Here is a 21338-nt window from a genome sequence, read left to right as displayed (position 1 = left end):
GATCAGGAAGAGGACACAGAAAAGCTTCAGATGAACCATTTCCTATTTTTTTAACCTCTTTTTATTCACCCCCCTACAAGCAGATGTAACTTTTTTCCCTTGATTCTAAAAGTAATACATGTTCACAAAAAGTCTGGAAAACAGAAAAAGCCAACAGAATGAGATTACTCATTATCTGCATTTGGCATACATCCCTCCAGTCTTCTTGCGTGTTTGTGTGTGTGTGTGCTTTCTTTAAAAGAAAAACAGGGGAACAGGCTTGGCATAGGACCACAGTTAAGACACTGCATGTGACCCGCGCCGTGGCTCAATAGGCTAATCCTCCACCTAGCGGCACCGGCACACTGGGTTCTAGTCCCGGTTGGGGCGCCGGATTCTGTCCCGGTTGCCCCTCTTCCAGGCCAGCTCTCCGCTGTGGCCAGGGAGTGCAGTGGAGGATGGCCCAAGTGCTTGGGCCCTGCACCCCATGGGAGACCAGGATAAGTACCTGGCTCCTGCCATCGCATCAGCGCCATTGGAGGGTGAACCAACGGCAAAGGAAGACCTTTCTCTCTGTCTCTCTCTCACTATCCACTCTGCCTGTCAAAAAAAAAAAAAAAAAAAAAAAAAAAAGACACTGTATGCAACCCTTCCAATTCTAGCTTGCTAATGCGTACCCTAGAGGGCAGCAGACGATTGCTCAAGTACATGGGTCTCTGCCATCCATGTATGGGTCTCTGCCATCCATGTGGAAGACCAGGATTGAGTTTTAGGCTCCTGGCTTTGGCCTGGCCCAGCCCCAGCTGTTGCAGGCAATTGGAGAGTGAATCTGTGAATGAAAGATCTTGTCTGCCTCTGTCTGTTTTCAAATAAAAAAAATTTTAATGTTTGTAAAAAGAAAAGAAAAAATTGGATTATGGATTTATACTGTTAGTCTATCTAGCTGTAGATAATGGACATTTTTATTAATAAATACAAATCTGCAACATTATTTGATGGCCACACATTATTCCATCAATTGAAAATACCATTATTCATTGTAGCAACCTTCTGTGAACAGACAGGCTCTGTTCATTTATTAGTAAATGGCTCCTTCATTTATTATAAATACAGGGAATGTCTTTACAGCACTGTTCAGATTATGATGGGAAGATACATTCCTGGACTTCCCTGAAAGATGGAGTAAGGGCCATCTGAAGCTATCAGCAGGACAGGCCCTGAGTCAGGTCACTAGAAGAACTGACTGAGGTGCACAGAATGACTTCTGAGAAGTCACAAAGTTACGTACTGTATAGAATCACATGGACATCAGCATTTTTAAGGGCACACATATCTTCCAGCCATTCCAATGTCATGTTACATTTTAAGCTCTTACTGGTTTTTAATTACAAAAGTAGCACCCATGGCTCATCCTTTCCTATCCAGTGGCTTCCTCCCAGGGCCAGGACACACAGCCCCTCAGCTGCTGAAACAGCAGCAGAGTGGAGACACACCGTGTGCCTGGGTTATCAACTTGGTCTCAAAGGCTGAAAGCATGCATTCCTGTGTGCACATCTGCAAACTTGTAAGAATGTTTCCGGAGGGCAGATTTCAGGCAGCGATTACTGAATCAGTGCTGTACTTTTAAAATTTGCATCAACATTCTGAAAAGGCTGCAGCAGTCTGTGTGCCATCAACCTCTTCCTTCTGCTTGTTGTCAATCATTTTAGTTCTTGTACACCTGCTAAATGAAAATGGTATCTTGTTTTATTTTGTATTTCTATGTTTTTCAGTTGATCAAGCATCTTTTTCTATCTCTTTTTTCAAAGTCTTATTTATAATTTAAACAGGCAAAAAGACAGAGAACTCCCACCGCTGGTTCATTCCCTGAATGTTTGCAACAACCAGGACTAGGCTAGGCCAAAGCTAGGAACCAGGAACTCAGGTCAGGTCTCCCCTGTGGGTGGCAGGGACCCAAGGACTTGAGCCATCACCTGCTGTCTTCTGGGATCTATAAAGGTGGGAAGTTGGAGTCAGGAGCAGAACCTGGAATGGAACCCAGGCACTCTGATATGGGACACAGGAGTCTTAGCCAGCATCTTAACTACTAGCCCAAATGTCCAGCCCTCTGTCTTTTTCTGACTTAATCTATTTATCTAAGTAAATCTATTTCTGGCTTACTTTTATTAATGGAGTATCCTGGTCTTACTGATGTATTTGTTTAAATGTTACAAATATTTCTCTCAATGCCATGTACTTATGGTACTTTGGTGGAATTAAAAATATTTGCACATAGTTAAATATAAGAGTCTTTTCCTTTGTGGCTTCTGCACACTGAGTTGATTAGAAAGGCTTTTTCCCTGGGGCTGGCTCTGTGGCGTAGCAGGTAAAGCCGCCACCTGCAGTGCTGGTATCCCATGTGGGCGCTGGTTCAAGTCTCAGCTGCTCCACTTCCCATCCAGCTCTCTGCTATGGCCTGGGAAAGCAGTACAAGTCCTCGGGCCCCTGCACCTGCATGGGAAGATCCAGAGGATGCTCCTGGCTCCTGGCTTCAGATCAGTGCAGCTTCAGCAGTTGCAGCCAACTGGGGAGTGAACCAGAAGATGGAAGACACCTCTCTCTCTCTCTCTCTCTTTCTCTCTCTCTCTGCCTCTCCTTCTCTCTCTGTGTAACTCTGGCTTTCAAATAAATAAAATAAATCTTAAAAAAAAATAATAAAAGAAGGGGGCGCTGTGGCACAGCAGGTTAATGCCCTAGCCTGAAGCACCGGCATCCCATATGGGCGCCGGTTCTAGTCCCGACTGCTCCTCTTCTGATCCAGCTCTCTGCTATGGCCTAGGAAAACAGTAGAAGATGGCCTAAGTCCTTGGACCCCTGCACCCACGTGGGAGACCTGGAAGAAATTCCTGGCTCCTGGCTTCAGATCGGCGCAGCTCCAGCGTTGTGGCCATCTGGGGACTGAATCAGCGGATGGAAGACCTCTCTCTCTCTCTCTCTCTCTCTCTCTCTCTCTCTGCCTCTCCTCTCTCTGTGTAACTCTTTCAAATAAATAAATAAATAAATCTTCAAAAAAATAAATAAATAAAAAAGAAAAGAAAGGAATTACACAACTCTCCTGTATTTCCCTCTGCTACTTCCCTAATCTCAAACAAACTCTGGCTCACCAATCACTAGTATCCAGGTAAGATCAAGTAACAGGCTCCATTTCAGGAACCACAAAGGGTAGGTGTTATGGGTGCAGTGGGACTTGTCACCCCAAAACTCATGTAGATGTTTAAAACCTGATGTCCTAATGCTAACAGATGATGAATTGAGGGTAGAAATTTGATCTAATAATGGCTTTTGAGAAGTGAGTCTGGTAGGGGAGGTAGTTAGGTCACTGAGGGCTTGTTCCCAAACGGTGGTTCTCATGAGAGGGTTGATCACTGTTTTGAGTTCAAGTTCCACCTAGTTGTTCTCTCTCCACGTCCTGGCTCACCATGTGACAGTTCCTGTCCCACCATGACCAGGCTCCATCAGACACCAGACTACAGGGCCACTTGATCCTGAGAGGCAACTTCCAAACTATAAGCAGAAATAACCCTTTCCTTCCCAAGACACCCCCTCCCAGATATTTTAGTTAACAAAAACAGACTAACACAGTAGCAAAGGCACTTACGCTAAACTGCAAACACCCACAGGGCATTACCATGCACACAGGGCATTACCATGCACATAATAAGTGGTTGGATCAAGCTGCTGTGACCGACAACACACTGCCGAGCCGGACCTGAGGCCTCACTGTACCACTGTTCTCCACACCAATTAGCTCTGGTTTGCTAACACAGTGGTCAAATCATTAATCTCATTTCTTTGGGTTTATTTAATATGTTCCTTTCTGCTGTTTCTGTTTTAAATTCTTTTAAGATAATATAGTGTCTAATAAGTCCTGGCTGGTCTCTGTTACTTTTAAGTATTAATTAATTAAGAATTAATATCAGTGACTTGCATGTTCCTCAACAACTACAGGAGCTGCTGATCTACCCAGGGGCCTCTGCCCTCAATACAGTAACTAAAGGCTCCATAGGCAGTAACTACCTACAGGGGGTCCCCTCTGCATATACAAGTGGGGAGCAGGAGACTACAGTTGAGGTGACAGTGGTGGATCCATTGCACTGCTGGGTCCAACTGCATTTTCTTGACAAAATCACACCACAGCCTGCAATTACTTCAGGCATGAGTTCACTTCTCTTTTTAATGCCAAAGTCGCTTCAGGAGCCCCTAGCGTCGTGTTCTGCCTCCTTATTTAGAGAAGAGTTTGAAACCAACAGGAGGCTGGGGACAGATGCCAGAGTCAGCACGCTGCAGAGGAGAGGAATTCCTTCAGAGTAGCACAGCTGCTCCTGCTGCCTTCCCAGTCCCCATCTCCTCAAGCTCACCGGGAACAGAGGCTCGGCGTTCTCCTGGACTACAGGTTTTCCCATTCCACTTGGTTGCTCCATGTCCCCAATTTTATCTACTTTCTATATTACAGAAATTACTCAAAGATTTTCATGTAGTGATGGGACCCTTCCCATTTTTTCTATCCAGTTTAGGTTCACTCTAATTTTTAGGCTTCTTCTGCAGTATCAATGGGACTTGAAGAGGGAAAGGAAATATATGTGCTTTTTCTGGCCATCATCGAGAACTGGAAGTCTTCAGTGAGGTTTTTACATCAGATCCCAAGCCCTGAGGGCAAGCTCCTTGCAGTGTAGTACTGATGAGATCTGCGAGCCTCCTGGAACTCTAACTACAGGTGTTACAAAGTTTGGTATTATCTCACAAGTCACTATGCTCTGTTCAGTTTCTTCAATCTTTTTTCTCCCAGTTCTTCCAACTGGATAATGTCCACTGATTTATCTTTCAAGTTCATTGGACTTGGTTTCTTTTCTTTTCTTTTTTTTTTTTTTTTTTTAAATTCAAGAGGCAGAAAGACTGATGGTTAATTCCCCAAATGCCCACAGCAGCCCTACTGGGCTGAAGCCAGGAGCCTAGAATTCAGTCTGGGTTTCCCACATGAGTGGCAAGGACCCAACAACTTGAGTCATAACCACTGCCACCCTGTACTAGCCAGAAATTAGACTGAGGGTCATAGCCACTGCCACCCTGTACTAGCCAGAAATTAGACTGAGGGTCATAGCCACTGCCACCCTGTACTAGCCAGAAACAGACTGAGGGTCATAGCCAGGACTTGAACCCAGACACTCGGATATGGGGCATGGGTGCCCTAACCAATGTCTTAACTGCCAGGCCAAATATCTGTCCCCATTGGGTTTTCCTTATCTCCAATTTGTTTTTTAAATGATTCAGTAAGGATTTTTATATATATATATATATATACACACACACATACACACACATATATATACATATACATATGTGTGTGTGTATATATATACATTAGACGTCAAATTTTCAGTTCTACAATTCTAGCTTGACTCTCTTTTACTTTTTATTTCTCTGCTGTGGTTTGCCATTGAATAATTTATTATAAGTGTATTTTCCTCTATATCCTTGAGCACAGTTCCAAAAGCTTTTTTAAATCCTGTCTGCTGGGGCCAGTACAGGACTCAGCAAGCAGGTCAAGCTACTGCCTCAAATGCCAGCCAACATCCCATAATGGCCAGCGTTCCACACGGGAAAGCAGTGAAGGATGGTCCAAGTACCTAGGCCCCGTCACCCAAACGAGAGATTCATATGGAGTTCCAGGCTCCTGGCTTTGTTTGGGCACAGTCCTGGCTGTTATAGATATTTGGGAACCAGTGGATTGAAGATCTCTCTCTTTGTCTGACTCTGCTATTCAAATAAATAAATGTTTAAAATAAAATAAAATAAAAATCTGCTAATTCCAAAGACAAGAAGGATCATCTTGGAGTAAGTGAGGAGTGATTACTAATGGATACAGGGTTTCTTTTGGGGATGAGATAATGTTTTCAAATTAATTTATGGTAATGGTTGTTGAAACACTCCACAGAAGAAAAGCCTGATTTCTCAATTAATAGCATTCCCTGTCATCAACTTGCCTATACCAAGTGCTGACTTAACACATATTCAAATGCTAAGATTCCTAAGGGAAAAGAGTTAACTCCTATCAGACTACAAAGATCTAACAAACATAATGTGTGAGATTTGTTGAGATCCCAGTTCCTATTTAAAACAAAAACAAAACAAAACAAAACAAAAAAAAAAACACGAGATATTTTGAGGATAGCTGGGAAAATCTAAATATGAGCTATTAGGTGACAGAAGAAAATTATGACAGATTTTGCTTTATTGTGATAATAGTACTATCATGATGGAGAATTTTTTTTAGGAGTTGCATGTTGAAATATTTAAGAGGTGTCATGAGATCTACAACTTACTGTCAACTAAATATACATGTACATAAGGTAGGCAGATGTTGCAAAATATTAACCATCAAATATAGGCAGTACATGCTAACTACACTGTTCTTTTGATATTTCTGAATACTTGTATTTTTTATTTTGAAAAACTGAAGAGAGATGCTACATGCCTAAGAAAATTTATTCAGGATTTCCAGCCATTTTCCTATTAAAATCCATATAATATTAATTTAATGTTGTCCAACCATTTTCTAGCTATTGCCCCAATTACCACAAGGTGTCACTCCTTCCACATTCTAAACAGAAGTTTTCAAGAAAAATGGAAAGCAATTAACTTTCAAGTTAATCTGAAAAATTTTAGAAACTCTTCATTTAGGTAGTAGAATTAGAGAAGTCCTATTAACTCACAATACAAGCTAAATATAAATGTCAGACTAAAAGGTTTTAAAACTTTAGACGAGAAAGGTCATCTGTACGATTCTCATCTGCAAGAGACCGCACAGTCAGCTCCTTCATCACAAAGAGGCCTCAGAATTTCCAAAAGGCCCTGGAGTCGCTCTCCAGAGGCTGCCTCTGCTATCGGAGCACAGACCTGCCACGAGGCACATTTGGGGGCTCTGGCTGTGGCCCACTCTCCTCTGTCTATAGCTCAAACTTGCCCACCAACACATCTTTAATACATGGGTCTGGTTCTGTGCTGGACGTTTCCGGGCAATTCTCTGTGTTAAAGAATAACACACCAGTGGATCCCAGAGGAGCTACAACATGAACCAAAAGTTTAAAAAGCTCTAACACACACACACACATCAGAAGAGTTACCCTCATTTTCCTTTTCCATCCCACCGAGCAATGTAAATATATTACAATTCAAAATGTGTTAATGTTACAGAAATCCAGATGAAGAACATCTAAGAATTTTTAAAAATATTTACTTGGAAGTAATTTCAAACTTAGAGAAAGTTACAAAATAGTATAGGAACATCAGATTTGCCTATTGCTGAGTATAGCCATCAGTTTCAGCAATTGTTATCTCTAGCCATCCACCTACTTTTAAATTCTTTTTAATCATTTGAGGATATGTATCATGGCCTTTACTTCTAAACCCTCCGTATGTGGGTCTTCTTTAAGAATAGGGATATTCTCTTACGTAGTCAACCTCATGAATGTATACTGATAAAATACCTTTATCTAATCTACCACCCACATCAGTTTTGCCATTAATGGTCCTTTTTAGCATCAGCCCCCCGCCCCCAAACACCACCACTCCCCCCACCACACCCCCACCTCCACAATACAAGACCAGCCCAGGCACAGGTTCTGTACTTAACTGTTCTGGCTCCTTATCTTCCCTTAAAAGAGAGCACATGTGTGGCCTTTGTCTTCTATGATACCGGCATTTCTAAGAACTACAGCACCCACACACCTCCGCTTTTAAAAGAACATTCCTCATTTTGTGATCTAAATGCTTCCCTGTGACCAACTGGAGTTAACGCCTCAGTCAGAATGCAGCCCAGCCAATGCTGTGTCCAGTTTCTGTGTACCTCTGTCACCCACACAAACACCAGGCAAACGACTACCCAGTTTTTCCACTGTGTAATTACTGTTGTTTTCGTTCTCCTCACTTGCAACTAATGAAAGTCTATGGGAAGACATTTTAAGGTCATGAAACTATCCTGTTCCTCATTAAAATTTCTACACAAAAAAGCTTTATACTATTTCTGCAACCAACTGCTTCAGCCATCACTGCTGCCTCCCAGATTCTGCATTACCAGGAAGCTGGAAAGCAAAAGCAGAGCCAGGCTCATCCCGAGCACTCTGATGTGGGGCAGAGCATCTGAACCACTAGGCCCAAGGCCTGTCCCTGGTGCACAGTCCTGCAAGCCAGCTTGCTACTGCAGACTCCAGGACTACCATGCCCATCCAAACTAACTACTCACTTTTATTTTACTATGAAATGCAAACCATCCCCACGTGTTAGCAAGTATAGGACATCAGGAAGGAAACATTCTCTCATTGCTTACTCTCTAAATCAGAAATAATAAGGTTGTCATGAAGCTTCACAGCCCGATGTTGCTCTACTTCATCTTCAAGTTCAAAGATGGTTTCCTTCATGTCACTCCTTTCCGTCTCTTTTTCTTCCAGCTCTGATCTCAATTTTTCTAATGTCATATTCAGATCTTCAATCTGTTTCTTAGCTTCTTCTTGGAAGGCTCGGTATTCATCTTCCACCTATATAAAATCAATGATGGAGACTTAGAAAAGCAGAGCTGTTCTAAGATAAATCCTAGAACTGAAACACACTGTTTCAAAAGATTTTATGTACCATGTTTAAGTATAAACTATTGTATATCGCTGACTGAATTTACCATCAACATATTATTGAACTCACCTAGATTATTTACGAAGACATTTTGGAAATTTTCTCTTCTCTAAAGTTTAGAATGAAAGCATACATTTGATTAATTATTAACATGTTCTCCTATAAAGATGTCTTACTTTTTTTTTTAATTTAAAAAAATTTTTTTTTATTTGACAGGTAGAGTTATAGACAGTGAGAGAGAGAGATAGAGAGAAAGGTCTTCCTTATGTTGGTTCACCCCCCAAATGGCCGCCACGGCCGGTGTTGTGCCGATCCAAAGCCAGGAAGCCAGGTGCTTCTTCCTGGTCTCCCATGTGGATACAGGGCCCAAGCACTCCACTGCCTTCCTGGGCCACAGCAGAGAGCTGGACTGGAAGAGGAGCAACAGGGACTAGAACCTGGAGCCCATATGGGATGGTGGTACCGCATGCGGAGGGTTAACCAAGTGAGCCATGGCGTCAGCCCAAGATGTCTTACTTTTAACAGTTTCAGTATCAAACTGAAAATGGAAGCAAAACAATTTTCAACACCTTTGCTAAAGTACAGTTCACACTGACCGCTCAACTCACATGCTCCAAGAAATAACAAACATTTTCTAAAAGTAATCACTGAAAAACAATGTAAAGCCTCAGAGTCCGCACTGTGGCATAGTAGACTAAGCCTCCACCTGTGGTGTCTTCATCCCATGTGGGTGCCAGTTCAAATTCTGTCTGCTGCTCTTCGGATCTGGCTCTCTGCTATGGCATGGGAAAGCAGAAGATGGCCCAAATGCTTGGGCCCCTGCATCTATGTGGGAGACCCAGAAGAAGCTCCTGGCTCTTGGCTTCAGACTGGCCCAGCTCTGGCTGTAGCAGCCATTTGGGGAAGTGAATCAGCAGACAGAAGACCTTTCTTTCTGTCCTCTGTTAACTCTACCTCTCAAATGAAATCTTTAAAAAAAATTAAAAGCCTAAATCGCTCAAATTTTAACCAAAGATATGCTAATATTTCTTATTTTACAAAGTCATTGCATAAAGATTTTTTTTTTTTTTTTTTTTTTTTTTTTTGACAGGCAGAGTGGACAGTGAGAGAGAGAGACAGAGAGAAAGGTCTTCCTTTGCCGTTGGTTCACCCTCCAATGGCCGCCGCGGCCGGCGCGCTGCGGTCGGCGCACCGCGCTGATCCGATGGCAGGAGCCAGGAGCCAGGTGCTTTTCCTGGTCTCCCATGGGGTGCAGGGCCCAAGCACTTGGGCCATCCTCCACTGCACTCCCTGGCCACAGCAGAGGGCTGGCCTGGAAGAGGGGCAACCGGGACAGAATCCGGCGCCCCGACCGGGACTAGAACCCGGTGTGCCGGCGCCGCTAGGCGGAGGATTAGCCTAGTGAGCCGCGGCGCCGGCATGCATAAAGATTTAAAAAATAAATACCAGTTAATCCTCCGCCTGTGGTGCCGGCATCCCATATGGGCGCCGGTTCTAGTCCCGGCTGCTCCACTTCCAATCCAGCTCTCTGCTATGGCCTGGGAAAGCAGTAGAAGATCGGGAAGAGACACCTGGTTCCTAGCTTTGGATCAGTGCAGCTCCGGCTGTTGCAGCCATTTAGGGAGTGAACCAACAGACAGAAGACCTTTCTCTCTGTCTCTCCCTCTCACTGTCTATAATTCTACCTCTCAAATAAATAAATAAAATCTTTAAAAATAAATAAATATCATACAAGGATAATCAGATAACTCATATTAAAAAAAAAATCTTCATGAACACCCACATGGGATACCGAGCCAGAGCATCAACAGCCCTGGGTCCTCACTGTAACACTGCACGCACATAAAACTAGTGGGTGGGCGGATGATCTCAAAAGTTCCTGCCAGCAATAAATAACAGACTTTAAGAAACAGAAAGACTCTGCACTCCAAAAATATTTTAAAGTCACAACAAAACTATCTGAAAAATCACAACTGCAGCAAGGTACTAGGGAGCAGGCACTGCTGACTGACTGTGCAAACTGGAAAACTGATTCCCTATCTACCTTGCACCAAAATACATGAAACATGAGGATGTAAAATTGCATGGCTGGCTCCACGGGCAGACCCTGAACAACGGACAGAGTCTGGGGTCAGCTGCAAGTCTAGCCCCATTCTCTCTCACTTGCGAGGAAAGAGTTAACGGAAGACAAAGGAGTGGAAGTGACATTTTCATCAGAATACTTTTCACCTATTCCAATAAAAGAAAATGATTCTCAAGCTTAAACAAATACCAGGCCAATGACTAGGTAAGGGCCCAGTAACCAAGTGACGCTGGCCCAGACCACGCCCATCAGGAAACTACCTTGGCGATGGTGTCCTGCAGGCGATTGGCCTCATTCCGGGTGTGAGCCAAATCTTCCTGCAGGCTGCTCGCCAAAGCCTCTGCTTTTTCTTTGTCCAGCCTAACACTCTCCAGGAGATCCTGAATGTCAGACTTGTCTCCAGAGTTATGGATGGAATACAGCTCGGCCACCTTCTGCTTTTCGTTCTCCAGCTGGGCCTTCAGGCGGTTCACCTCTATCTGGTCGCTGGCCACTGTGGCTTTGTACTCCTCCAGTGTGGCCGCCAAAGCCGCCTTGCCCTTCTGCTCGGACTCAATAATCCGCTCCATGTGGTGGCTGCGCTCCTTGAGGGCTCCTATCATTTCTTGAGCCTCCTTGTTGTCTTGTTCTGCCATCTTCAAAGTATTGCTTAAATGCTGCTGGACACCAAGGAGCTGCTCTCGCTCAAAACGGGCATTCTCAGCCAGGTCCATGTAACGCTGCTCTAATTCCATGTAGCGTCCACTTTTTACATCCTCATCTATGACATAAGAGATGTGGTGTTCGTCTAGAAGGGACCGGAAATACTCGATCTGTCGGCTGAAGTGTTCCAACTTATCGCTCTGCTGACACAGAGACTCCATCAGAATAACCTTCTCCTCGCCGAGCCTTTCGTTTTCACTGTTCAGCTCCTGGGTGATCTGCTGTAAGTCAGCTAACTCTTGCAGAGTGGCCTGCAGCTCCTCACTCGTACTGTGCTGGTTCTCCTCCATCTGGTGGATTCGCTCTGTCAAGCACGCCACAGACACCTCACTAGCATTCCCGCTGCTCCCCTTGCGAGAGCGCTCCATGCTGGGGATGCCTTCCGACTCCGAAGACGACGGGGCATCCAGCGCATCGTCACTCGACGTCAGGGGCTGGTAGACCTCACTGCACTCGCTGTCTAGATTGTCCATGGAGTTACTGTGCTGGTGGTCCATGAGCGTATTCTCATCCTGACTCAAAAGATCCTCCACTGACCCTGGGGCAGAGCCTTCCACTGAGGAGGTCAGAGTCCCTCCTCCATCGCTCTGGTTCCCAGGAGCGATCTCTGGGCTCAGGGACTGATAACCAAACAGCTTTTCAGAGTTGTCCAACCTCTGCTCGAGGGAAAAGCCCAGTGCATTCAGCCTGTCCTTCAACATTCTGTTTTCGTTTTTCAGCTGGTTGAGCTCTTCACGGATGGCAGTGTTCTGCTCCTGTAATTGCAGTAAAGTGGACTCCACGTCAGTGGGCTGGTGAGCAATAATGGTTTCCTTCTCCTCTGATTTTTCGTCACCCTCGGAATGATCTTCATTAATGCCCAGCTGAGCGCGCATGTCTCGGAGTTCATTTCTCAAATGTAAAATTTCCACGTCTTTAGTTTTTGCCAGTGTGAGAAGATCTTTCACTTTGGCTTCCAAAGCAGCCTTGTCGCTGATCTGATTGTCCGACTTAGACTTGCTCATACGAACGTCACACTCCACAGCGGTGCGGCTGCGGGAACGCTTGGCCAGCGCCACCTCAGCAGCTCCCGGACCGGCAGAAGGCAGTTTCTTGCTCTGGCTTAGTCGGGTGCGTTCACGTAGTCTTTCTCTTGCAGAACTGGATTCTTTATTTCCTGTAGAAGTGCTCCGCTTGGTTGAAGAACTTGTGCCTACATATTTAAAATGAATAATTTAAGGCAGAAATACTAAAGACATACAGTTCACACCCCTGGTCTAATGAGATGTAACTTAAGGGTCTACACACTGACTCGGATCTACAGGAATCCTGCCTTAGGATCTTATTTCTCTAACACTCAGGCTCTTCAAAACCAGATCATTCATCTTTTAATTAGCAATGAAAAAGAAATTATCCACCTAATTGCAGACTTTCAAAACAAATACACTCTTATGGAATATGGATTACATCTCAGTAGAGCTGCTCTTTAGTAGCTAACACTCACCCAGTACTCACAGCACACATACACACTGACCCTTCTCACATGCTAACATACAGAAGCCTCTGAGCTGCTGAGGTACATGCTATATCACTATCCCACTTTACACACAAAGAAAGCCAGACAATTTGTCAACATCCCACAGGTCATAAATGGATGAGCCAAGACTCAAACCCAGTCTGGCTCTGGAATCTGCAACTTACCCAGTATGCAATACTGCTTCTCTAAATGTGAAAACACAAAGATGCCTTAATGTTAAATTATGCTGATGCATTAACCAAACTTGCATGAATCACACTCTTGTTTAAATGCTTAAATTTGGGTCCAGTGTTTTGACACAGCAGCTTAATTGCCGCCTGCAATGCCAACATCCCATCTGCACTCCAGTTTAATTCCTGACTACTCTGTTCCCTGCTAATGCTCTTGGGAAAGCAGGGGGAAATGGTCTAAGTCCCTGGGCCCTTGCCACCCACATGGGAGACTCAGATGGAGTTCCAGGCTCCTGACTTCATCCTGATCCAACTCCAGCCATTGTGGCCATTTGGGGAATGAACCAGCATACAGAAGGAAGATCTCTCTGTCTCGCCTCCTTTCTAACTCTGTCTTTCAAATAAATAAATCTTAAAAAAAAAAAAAAAAAAAATATATATATATATATATATAGAGAGAGAGAGAGAGAGAGAGAGAGCATGTTAAGCCACTGCCTGCAATGATAGTGTCCTACATGGGCACTGGTTTGAATCCTGGCTGTTCCATTTCAGATCCAGCTCCCTGCTAACGAACCTGGGAAAGCAGCAGAGTATGGTCCAAGTACTTGGACCCCTGCCACCACATGAGAGACCCAGAAGAAGTTCCTGGTTCCTGGTTCTGGCCTTGCCCAGTCCTCCTGTTGTGGCCATTTGGGTAGTGAACTACCAGATGGACGATATCCCCCCCCTCCACTTCTGTAACTAGGCCTTTCAAAGAAATAAATAAATCTTTAAAAAAACCAACAAAAAGAGGCCGGCGCCGCGGCTCACTAGACTAATCTTCCGCCTTGCGGCGCGGGCACACCGGGTTCTAGTCCCGGCGGGGCGCCGGATTCTGTCCCGGTTGCCCCTCTTCCAGGCCAGCTCTCTGCTGTGGCCAGGGAGTGCAGTGGAGGATGGCCCAGGTGCTTGGGCCCTGCACCCCATGGGAGACCAGGGTAAGTACCTGGCTCCTGCCATCGGATCAGCGTGGTGCGCCGGCCGTGGCGGCCATTGGAGGGTGAACCAACGGCAAAAGGAAGACCTTTCTCTCTGTCTCTCTCTCTCACTGTCCACTCTGCCTGTCAAAAAAAAAAACAAAAAAAAAAACAACAACAACAACAACAAAAAGGCTTAGCTTTTAAACCTGTGAAAACAGCTGACATGTTCATGTGTTTAATACAAAAAGAAAAAGAATGTTTAAAATACCTATAAACACGAGTAATAATCAGAGTTTTTTTTTTTTTTTTTTTTAAGATTTATTTTACTTATTTGAAAGGCAGAGTAACAGAGACAGAGGGAGAGACACAGAGAGATCTTCCATCCGCTGGTTCACTCCCCAGATGGCTACAACACTCAGAGCTGGACCAGCCCGAAGCCAGGAGCCAGGAGTTTCATCCAAGTCTCCCACGTAGGTAGCAGTTCCAGTTGCTCCACTTCCCATCCAGCTCTCTGCTGTGGCCTGGGAAAGCAGTAGAGGATGGCCCAAGTGCTTGGGCCTCTGCACCCACGTGGGAGACCTGAAAGAAGCTCCTGGCTCCTGGCTTCAGATCAGTCAGCTCCTGACATTGCAGCCATCTGGGGAGTGAATCAGCGGATGGAAGATCTCTCTCTCTCTCTCTCTCTCTCTCTCTTCTGCCTCTGCCTCTGCCTCTCTGTAACTCTGCCTTTCAAATAAATATATCTTAAAAAAAAAAAAATCCACAGTGGAGCCTGATCTGGTTGGAAGAAAAATCCACAGAAAATCTAAAACACACAGAGGAGCTAAGCCTAAATGATGACAGAACAGCATGCACTATACTTTCTGTTGATTTGTTTTCATGTGTTTACAAGCACATACTCTTTCGTTTCCTGGAAGATTTTTGTTTGTTTGTTTGTTTTTTAATTTGACAGGTAGAGTTATAGACAATGAGAGACAGAGAGAAAGGTCTTCCTTCCGTTGGTTCACTCCCCTAATGGCCAATATGGCCGGCACTGCGCCAATCTGAAGCCAGGAGCCGGGTGTTTCTTCCCAGTCTCCCATGCAGGTACAGGAACCCAAGCACTTGGGCCATCCTCCACTGCCTTCCCGGCCACAGCAGAGAGCTGGACTGGAAGAGGAGCAACCGGGACTAGTACCCAGCACCCCAACTGGGACTAGAACCTTGGGTGCTGGTGCCGCAGGTGGAGGATTAGCCAAGTGAGCCACGGCGCCAACCATTCCTGGAAGTTTTAAAGCTTTTTTTTTTCTGAAGTATATGAAGTAAAATATGATAGTGTTACTATTAACTATAGAATGAGTTAATTTTTTAACAACTTCCATCAAATCTAAAAACTAACAGCTGCTATTGAATGATGAAAGGATGAGAGAATTAGAATGACTGGATAGACACTGATCTTCAAAGGCTGCTAATATTAGAGAGAGAGAGAGAGAATCTAAAAATAATAAAAAATAAAACAGATGAGAACTGAGGTGCCTCGTGAAGAACAGACACAACAGCACCTTAAGTGAGTCTGGTAAAGAAAAAAGGAATGTCCCATCAGGGTTCTGCATCCAGTGCAATTTACAGCCCACAGAGGACAGAAGGCAGTGGATCATGGGGATGCTGTGACATCAAAATCCAGGTCATAGGAAACTCTGTAGGTCAAACAACTAGTTTCTGCAGAATTAAAATTGCAAGGGGAAAAAAGGAGTAAATTTATAGACTTAAAAAGAAGACTGGAGACAGCACTGTGGCATAGCACAGTGGGTTAAGCCACTGCCTGCAATGCCAGCATCCCATATGGTTGCTGGTTCAAGTCCTATTTGCTGCACTTCCCATCCGGGTCTCTGGTAATGTGCCTGGGAAAGCGGCGGAAGATGGCCCAAGTGCTTGGACTCCTGAACTCCTGGCTCCAATCTGGCACAGCCCTAGCTGTTAATGGCCATTTGGGGAGTGAACCATCAGGTGAAAGATGTCTATCTCTTTCTCTTTCTTTCTCTCTCTCTCTTTGGTAACTCTGCCTTAAATAAATAAAATAAATCTTTAAAAAAATTAATTAATAATAAAATGGAAACTTGAAGTAGAACAAAATCTGTGGTACTGTTTCCAAAATTTCAAGCTAGGAAATGGAAAGCTTAGTAAGAAATGCACGGTAGGCTGTGTGTGTGATTTAAAAAAAAAAAAAAAAAAAAGGATGACGACTTAAGAAACACATCAGCCGGGGCTGGCACTGTGGTACAGTGGGTTAACACCCTGGCCTGAAGCAACGGCATCCCATATGGGCACCGGTTCGAGACCTGACTGCTCCACCTCCAATCCAGCTCTCTGCTATGACATGGGAAAGCAGCAGAGGATGGCCCAAGTTCCTTGGGCCCCTACACCCGCATGCAAGACCTAGAAGAAGCTCCTGACTCCAGACTGACACAACTCCAGCCGTTGTGGCCGAATGGGGAGTAAACCACTGGATGGAAGAACTCTCTCTCTCACTCTGCCTCTCCTCTCTCTGTGTAACCCTGCCTTTCAAATAAATAAATAAATCTTTAAAAAATAAAAAAGAAACACATCAGCCAATCATTCTATGAGGGGACTTCAAAGAATTCACGGAAAAGTGGGCATCTAGCATACAGATTAAGATACCCATGACTCACGTCGGAGTGTCTGGGTTCCACACAGGGCTCCAGCTCCTGAATCCACCTTCTTGCTAATGCAGATCTCAGGAGGCAGTGAAGATGGCTCAAGTGACTGGGCTCTTGCCATTCATGTGGGAAACTTAGATTGAATTCTCAGCTCCCGGCTTCAGTCCCAGTCCCAGTCCAGTCCAGTCCAAGCCACTGGGGGCATGTGAGGAGTGAACCAGCAGATGGTTCAACCTTTAGTCTTTCTCTCTCTCTGCCTCTCAAATAAATAAATGAAACTTAAAAAAAATGCAAAGTTCCCATGATCTGTCTGAAGCCTCCTCAGATACAGACTTACGTAAATAGTGATCCAAACAAAAACATTGAAAAGTTTATTAGATTGGCAGAAAACAAGGCTGGCGCCGCGGCTCACTAGGCTAATCCTCCGCCTTGCGGCGCCGGCACCGGGTTCTAGTCCCAGTTGGGGCGCTGGATTCTGTCCCGGTTGCCCCTCTTCCAGTCCAGCTCTCTGCTGTGGCCAGAGAGTGCAATGGAGGATGGCCCAAGTGCTTGGGCCCTGCACCCCATGGGAGACCAGGATAAGTACCTGGCTCCTGCCATCGGATCAGCACAGTGCACCGGCCATAGTGCGCCGGCCGCGGCGGCCATTGGGAGGGTGAACCAATGGCAAAGGAAGACCTTTCTCTCTGTCTCTCTCTCTCTCTCACTGTCCACTCTGCCTGTCAAAAAAAAAAAAAAAAAAATCGGTAGAAAACAGATATTTATTGAATAATTATGATTTAAGAACTATTAATTATTTTTAAGAACTGGCAATGGTATTGTGTTCTTTTTTTAAAAGATATGTTTTATGTATTTAAAAGGCAGAGTCACAGAAAGGTAGAGGGAAAGACAGCGAGAGAGGGGGGCACCACCGTCCATTAGCTCACTCCCCAAATGGCAGCAATGGCTGGGGCTGGGCCAGGTCAAAGCCAGGAGCCAGAAGCCTCTTCCAGGTCTCCTACATGAGTGCTGGAGCCCAAGCACTTGATCCATGCTCCACTGCTTCCCCAAGTGCATTAGCAAAGAGCTGGATTAGAAGTGGAGCAGCCAGGACTTGAACTGGCTCCCATATAGGATGTCAGTGTTACAGGTGGCAGCTTTACCCACTATACCACAATGCTGGCTCCATGATTATGTTTTGGGTATTGTGGTACAATGAGTTAAGTCTTCTCTTGGGATGCCCACATTCCATACTGGAGTGTCAGTTCAAGATCTGACTGCTCCACTTCCAAACCAGCTTCCTACTGATGTACCTGGGAAGGCAATAGATGATAGCACAAACAGTTGGGTCCCTGCCACCCCACATAGGAGATCTGGATGGAGTTTCGGGCTCCTGGCTTCATTGTGGCCTAGCTCTGGCTGTTGCAGCCATTTGGAGTGTGAACCAGCAGATGAAAAACATAGCACTCTCTGTGTCTCACCTATCATTCTTTCAAATAAATAAATCTTTAATAAAAGAATACTTATTTTTCAAAGACAATGAAATATTTACAGAAAAAATTATATAATGTCTGGAATTTGCTTCAAAGTAACTATAAGGAGGATGGGTATCAAAGAGGTGAGAGTGGTTATGAATGGATAACAGTGACAGATACATGGAGTTGAAAAAAATCAATCTACTTCTACATATGTTTGGAATTTTCTGTAATTATATGAAGCACCCTCACATCAACACAATCTGCCCAAACAAAAAGCACCTGAAATGTCTGAACGGCAGCCGTACCTGTGCTACTCTTGGATTTGTTCTCCACGGTGGTCATGGCCGGGGCAGATGCTGCAGGTGCTGCAGGTGGACAGGTGCTTTTCTTTCCTCTAACACCATTAGTCACGGTCACCCCTCCGGCCATTCCAGCTAAAAGGTCATCACTGCTCTTGGTCTAGAAGCAACAGGAAAAGAAGATGACCAGACAAAGATCAAACAATACTTTGAGACTAAACACAGTTCTTAACTTTTATACTGAGCTCAAGAATTACAGATTTTCTGATGGAAAGCAACACAGTATGGAAACCATCTATTTACAGGTTTATGACGGTTCACATACTTCTTCTGAAAATACTTAAATCAATCATACATGTAGTGAAAGACTTTATGGAGGCCTTCCCACCAATCTTAGTGAGGAATGGGAAAAAGTAAAGACATCAGCCTTGTTACTCTCTGTTGCAGTATATGACTCATGAGCAGGGATCATCTGAGTGGCACCACAGGGGCTGTCTCAGGAAAGTTCTAGAATACCACATGAAGTGCCATCTTGCTCTAAAGACAAAGCTCATTGAAAGTAAGATAATCCTCATGACTCTAAAGTGAATCACTGTTGAAGCTAATACTTAAAAGAAATTATTACGAAGTTTGACTTTCTTATCTAATTCTCTAGGAGTCAAATTTAAATCAAAATTCAAAGAAGATTTTTTTAAGGCCTAGTTGCTAATAAGGAAAAACTAGAGACTTGGAGCAGACACTGTGGCGTAGTGGGTAAACCCCTGCCTGGGACGCCAGCATCCCATATGGGCACCGGTTCATATCCTGGCTGTTCCACTTCCAATCCAGCTCTCTGTAATGTACCAGGGAAAGCACCTAAGGATATTCCAAGTGTTTCAGGCCCTGTAGCCATGTGGGAGACCAGATTGAAGCACCATGGCCCAAAGGACTATCATAAACAAAGTTTAAAAGAAAACAAAAAGCTGGGAAAGTACACCTCTCACAGATAAAAGGCCAGGGCCAGCAACATGCACAGCAGGTTAAGCCAAGTTGCCGCCTGTAACACTGGCACCCCATATTGAAGAGTGCTGGTTTGACTCCCAGTTGCTCCACTTCTGATCCAGCTCCCTGCTAACACACCTGGGAAGAAGCAGATGCTGGCTCAAGTGCTTGGGCCCCTGTCACCCTGTGGGAGACCAAGATAGGGTTCCTGGCTCCTTGCTTTAGCCTGGCCCACACTAGTCTGTTATAGTCACCTGAGGAGTGAACTAGCAGACAGAAGGTATCTCGTTCTATCTGTATTTATTTCTCCATCCCTATCTCTTCCACTCTGCCTTTTCAAATAATTACTTAAAAAAAAAAAAAAAAAGGCTAGGGTCTCAAATAGATACAGAAAAAAATTGAGAAGAGGGATGGGAGCTTAAGTTAAGATGTACGCATCCCACACTGGAGTGCCTGGGTTTGATTCCTGTCTCTGATGCCTGATCCCAGCTTCTTACTAATGCAGGTCCTGGGAAGCAGCAGTAAGGGCTCAAGCACTGAGCTCCTGCACCCCTGGGGGCACTTGATTCAGTTCCCAGTTCTCCACTCTGGCCCAGCCCTGGCCCAGCCCAGCACCAGCTGCTGTGGGCATCTGGGACATCAACCAGAGGATGGGAGCTCTCTCTCTCTGATTAAAGAAAAACTTTTAAAAGCCGAAGGGGCCGGCGCCGTGGCTCAATAGGCTAATCCTCCACCTTGCGGCGCCGGCACACCGGGTTCTAGTCCCGGTTGGGGAGCCAGATTCTGTCCCGGTTGCCCCTCTTCCAGGCCAGCTCTCTGCTGTGGCCCGGGAGTGCAGTGGAGGATGGCCCAGGTGCTTGGGCCCTGCACCCCATGGGAGACCAGGAGAAGCACCTGGCTTCTGCCTTTGGATCAGCGTGGTGCGCCAGCCGCAGCACACCGGCCGCAGCAGCCATTGGAGGGTGAACCTTTCTCTCTCTCTCACTGTCCACTCTGCCTGTCAAAAAAAAAAAAAAAGCCACAGGGAAAAAGACCAAAAGTCAGACAGAAAATTAGCAAGACAGACAATCATATGATCAATCCACATACACACACGATGTTATCAACCTAATTCACAAAAACAGGCATGCATATTAGGCAGCACCGAGGTATCACCTGTCACCTATCACACTGGTGAAGGTATGACAACACATTCTTCTGGGAAGGATATGGGAAACGGGCAGCTCCTAAATGGCTGGTGGGAATGCACGCTGAGACAAGCCTGATGAAAGTGGAATAGCTAACAAAGCTACACACACATAGTGACCTTTCCCCAGCAATCACACTTCTAGGAATTTAGGAATTCAACCAATACCACATCTCTAACAATACAAAAATACATATACAAAAGGTTATTCTTTAAAGCACTGCTTTTTCATTGCAACATATTGGTACACCTTAAATGCCTATACATGGAAAAGTACATATGGTCCATTAGTGAGTACAATTAAGTATTCAACAACTATTAAAAAAAGAAGAATGGGGTCGGCATTGTGGCGTAGTAGGTTAAGCCACTGCCCCCGAGGCTAGCATCCCACATAGGCACAGGTCCAAATCCTAGCTGCTCCACTAGCACACTAGCACGTGTGAAAGCAGAAGATGGCCCAACTACTTGGGTCCCTGCCTCCCATGTGGGAGATCCAGATGGAATTCCTGGCTCCTGGCAGTGGCCTCAACCAGCCCTGGCTGTTGTAGCTATTTGGGTTTTCAACAAGAGAATGGAAGCCTTTTCCTCTCACCTGCTCCCTATTGGTCACTCTGCCTTTCAAATAAATAAAATCTTTAAAAAAAAAAAAAAAAAAAGAAGCTTTTTAAGAATTAATTTCTTGGGGTGG

At 44.9% G+C, this 21338-nt stretch overlaps 1 protein-coding gene across 3 annotated transcripts in view; it reads right to left on the bottom strand.

The window, feature by feature from the left end:
* SPECC1L (sperm antigen with calponin homology and coiled-coil domains 1 like) overlaps positions 1-21338 on the bottom strand; it is a 135511-nt gene that overhangs the window by 78468 nt on the left and 35705 nt on the right. For 2 of the 3 annotated variants that reach the window (XM_051837119.3, XM_051837121.3), the window contains exons 3-5: positions 18490-18643; positions 10984-12617; positions 8342-8549 (exon numbers count right to left, since the gene is read on the bottom strand). In XM_051837119.3, the coding sequence (XP_051693079.1) occupies positions 8342-8549; positions 10984-12617; positions 18490-18643 (1996 nt within the window). The remainder of the gene's footprint in view (positions 1-8341; positions 8550-10983; positions 12618-18489; positions 18644-21338) is intronic. The other variant, XM_070065956.2, reaches the window with a different exon arrangement.

Source organism: Oryctolagus cuniculus, chromosome 21, assembly GCF_051225735.1.
Source record: "Oryctolagus cuniculus isolate XC-2025 breed Fujian yellow rabbit chromosome 21, ASM5122573v1, whole genome shotgun sequence".
NCBI lineage: Eukaryota > Metazoa > Chordata > Mammalia > Lagomorpha > Leporidae > Oryctolagus > Oryctolagus cuniculus.
The sequence above is the reverse complement of the archived record's forward strand: the minus strand, read 5'-3'. Positions and strand labels throughout refer to the sequence as shown.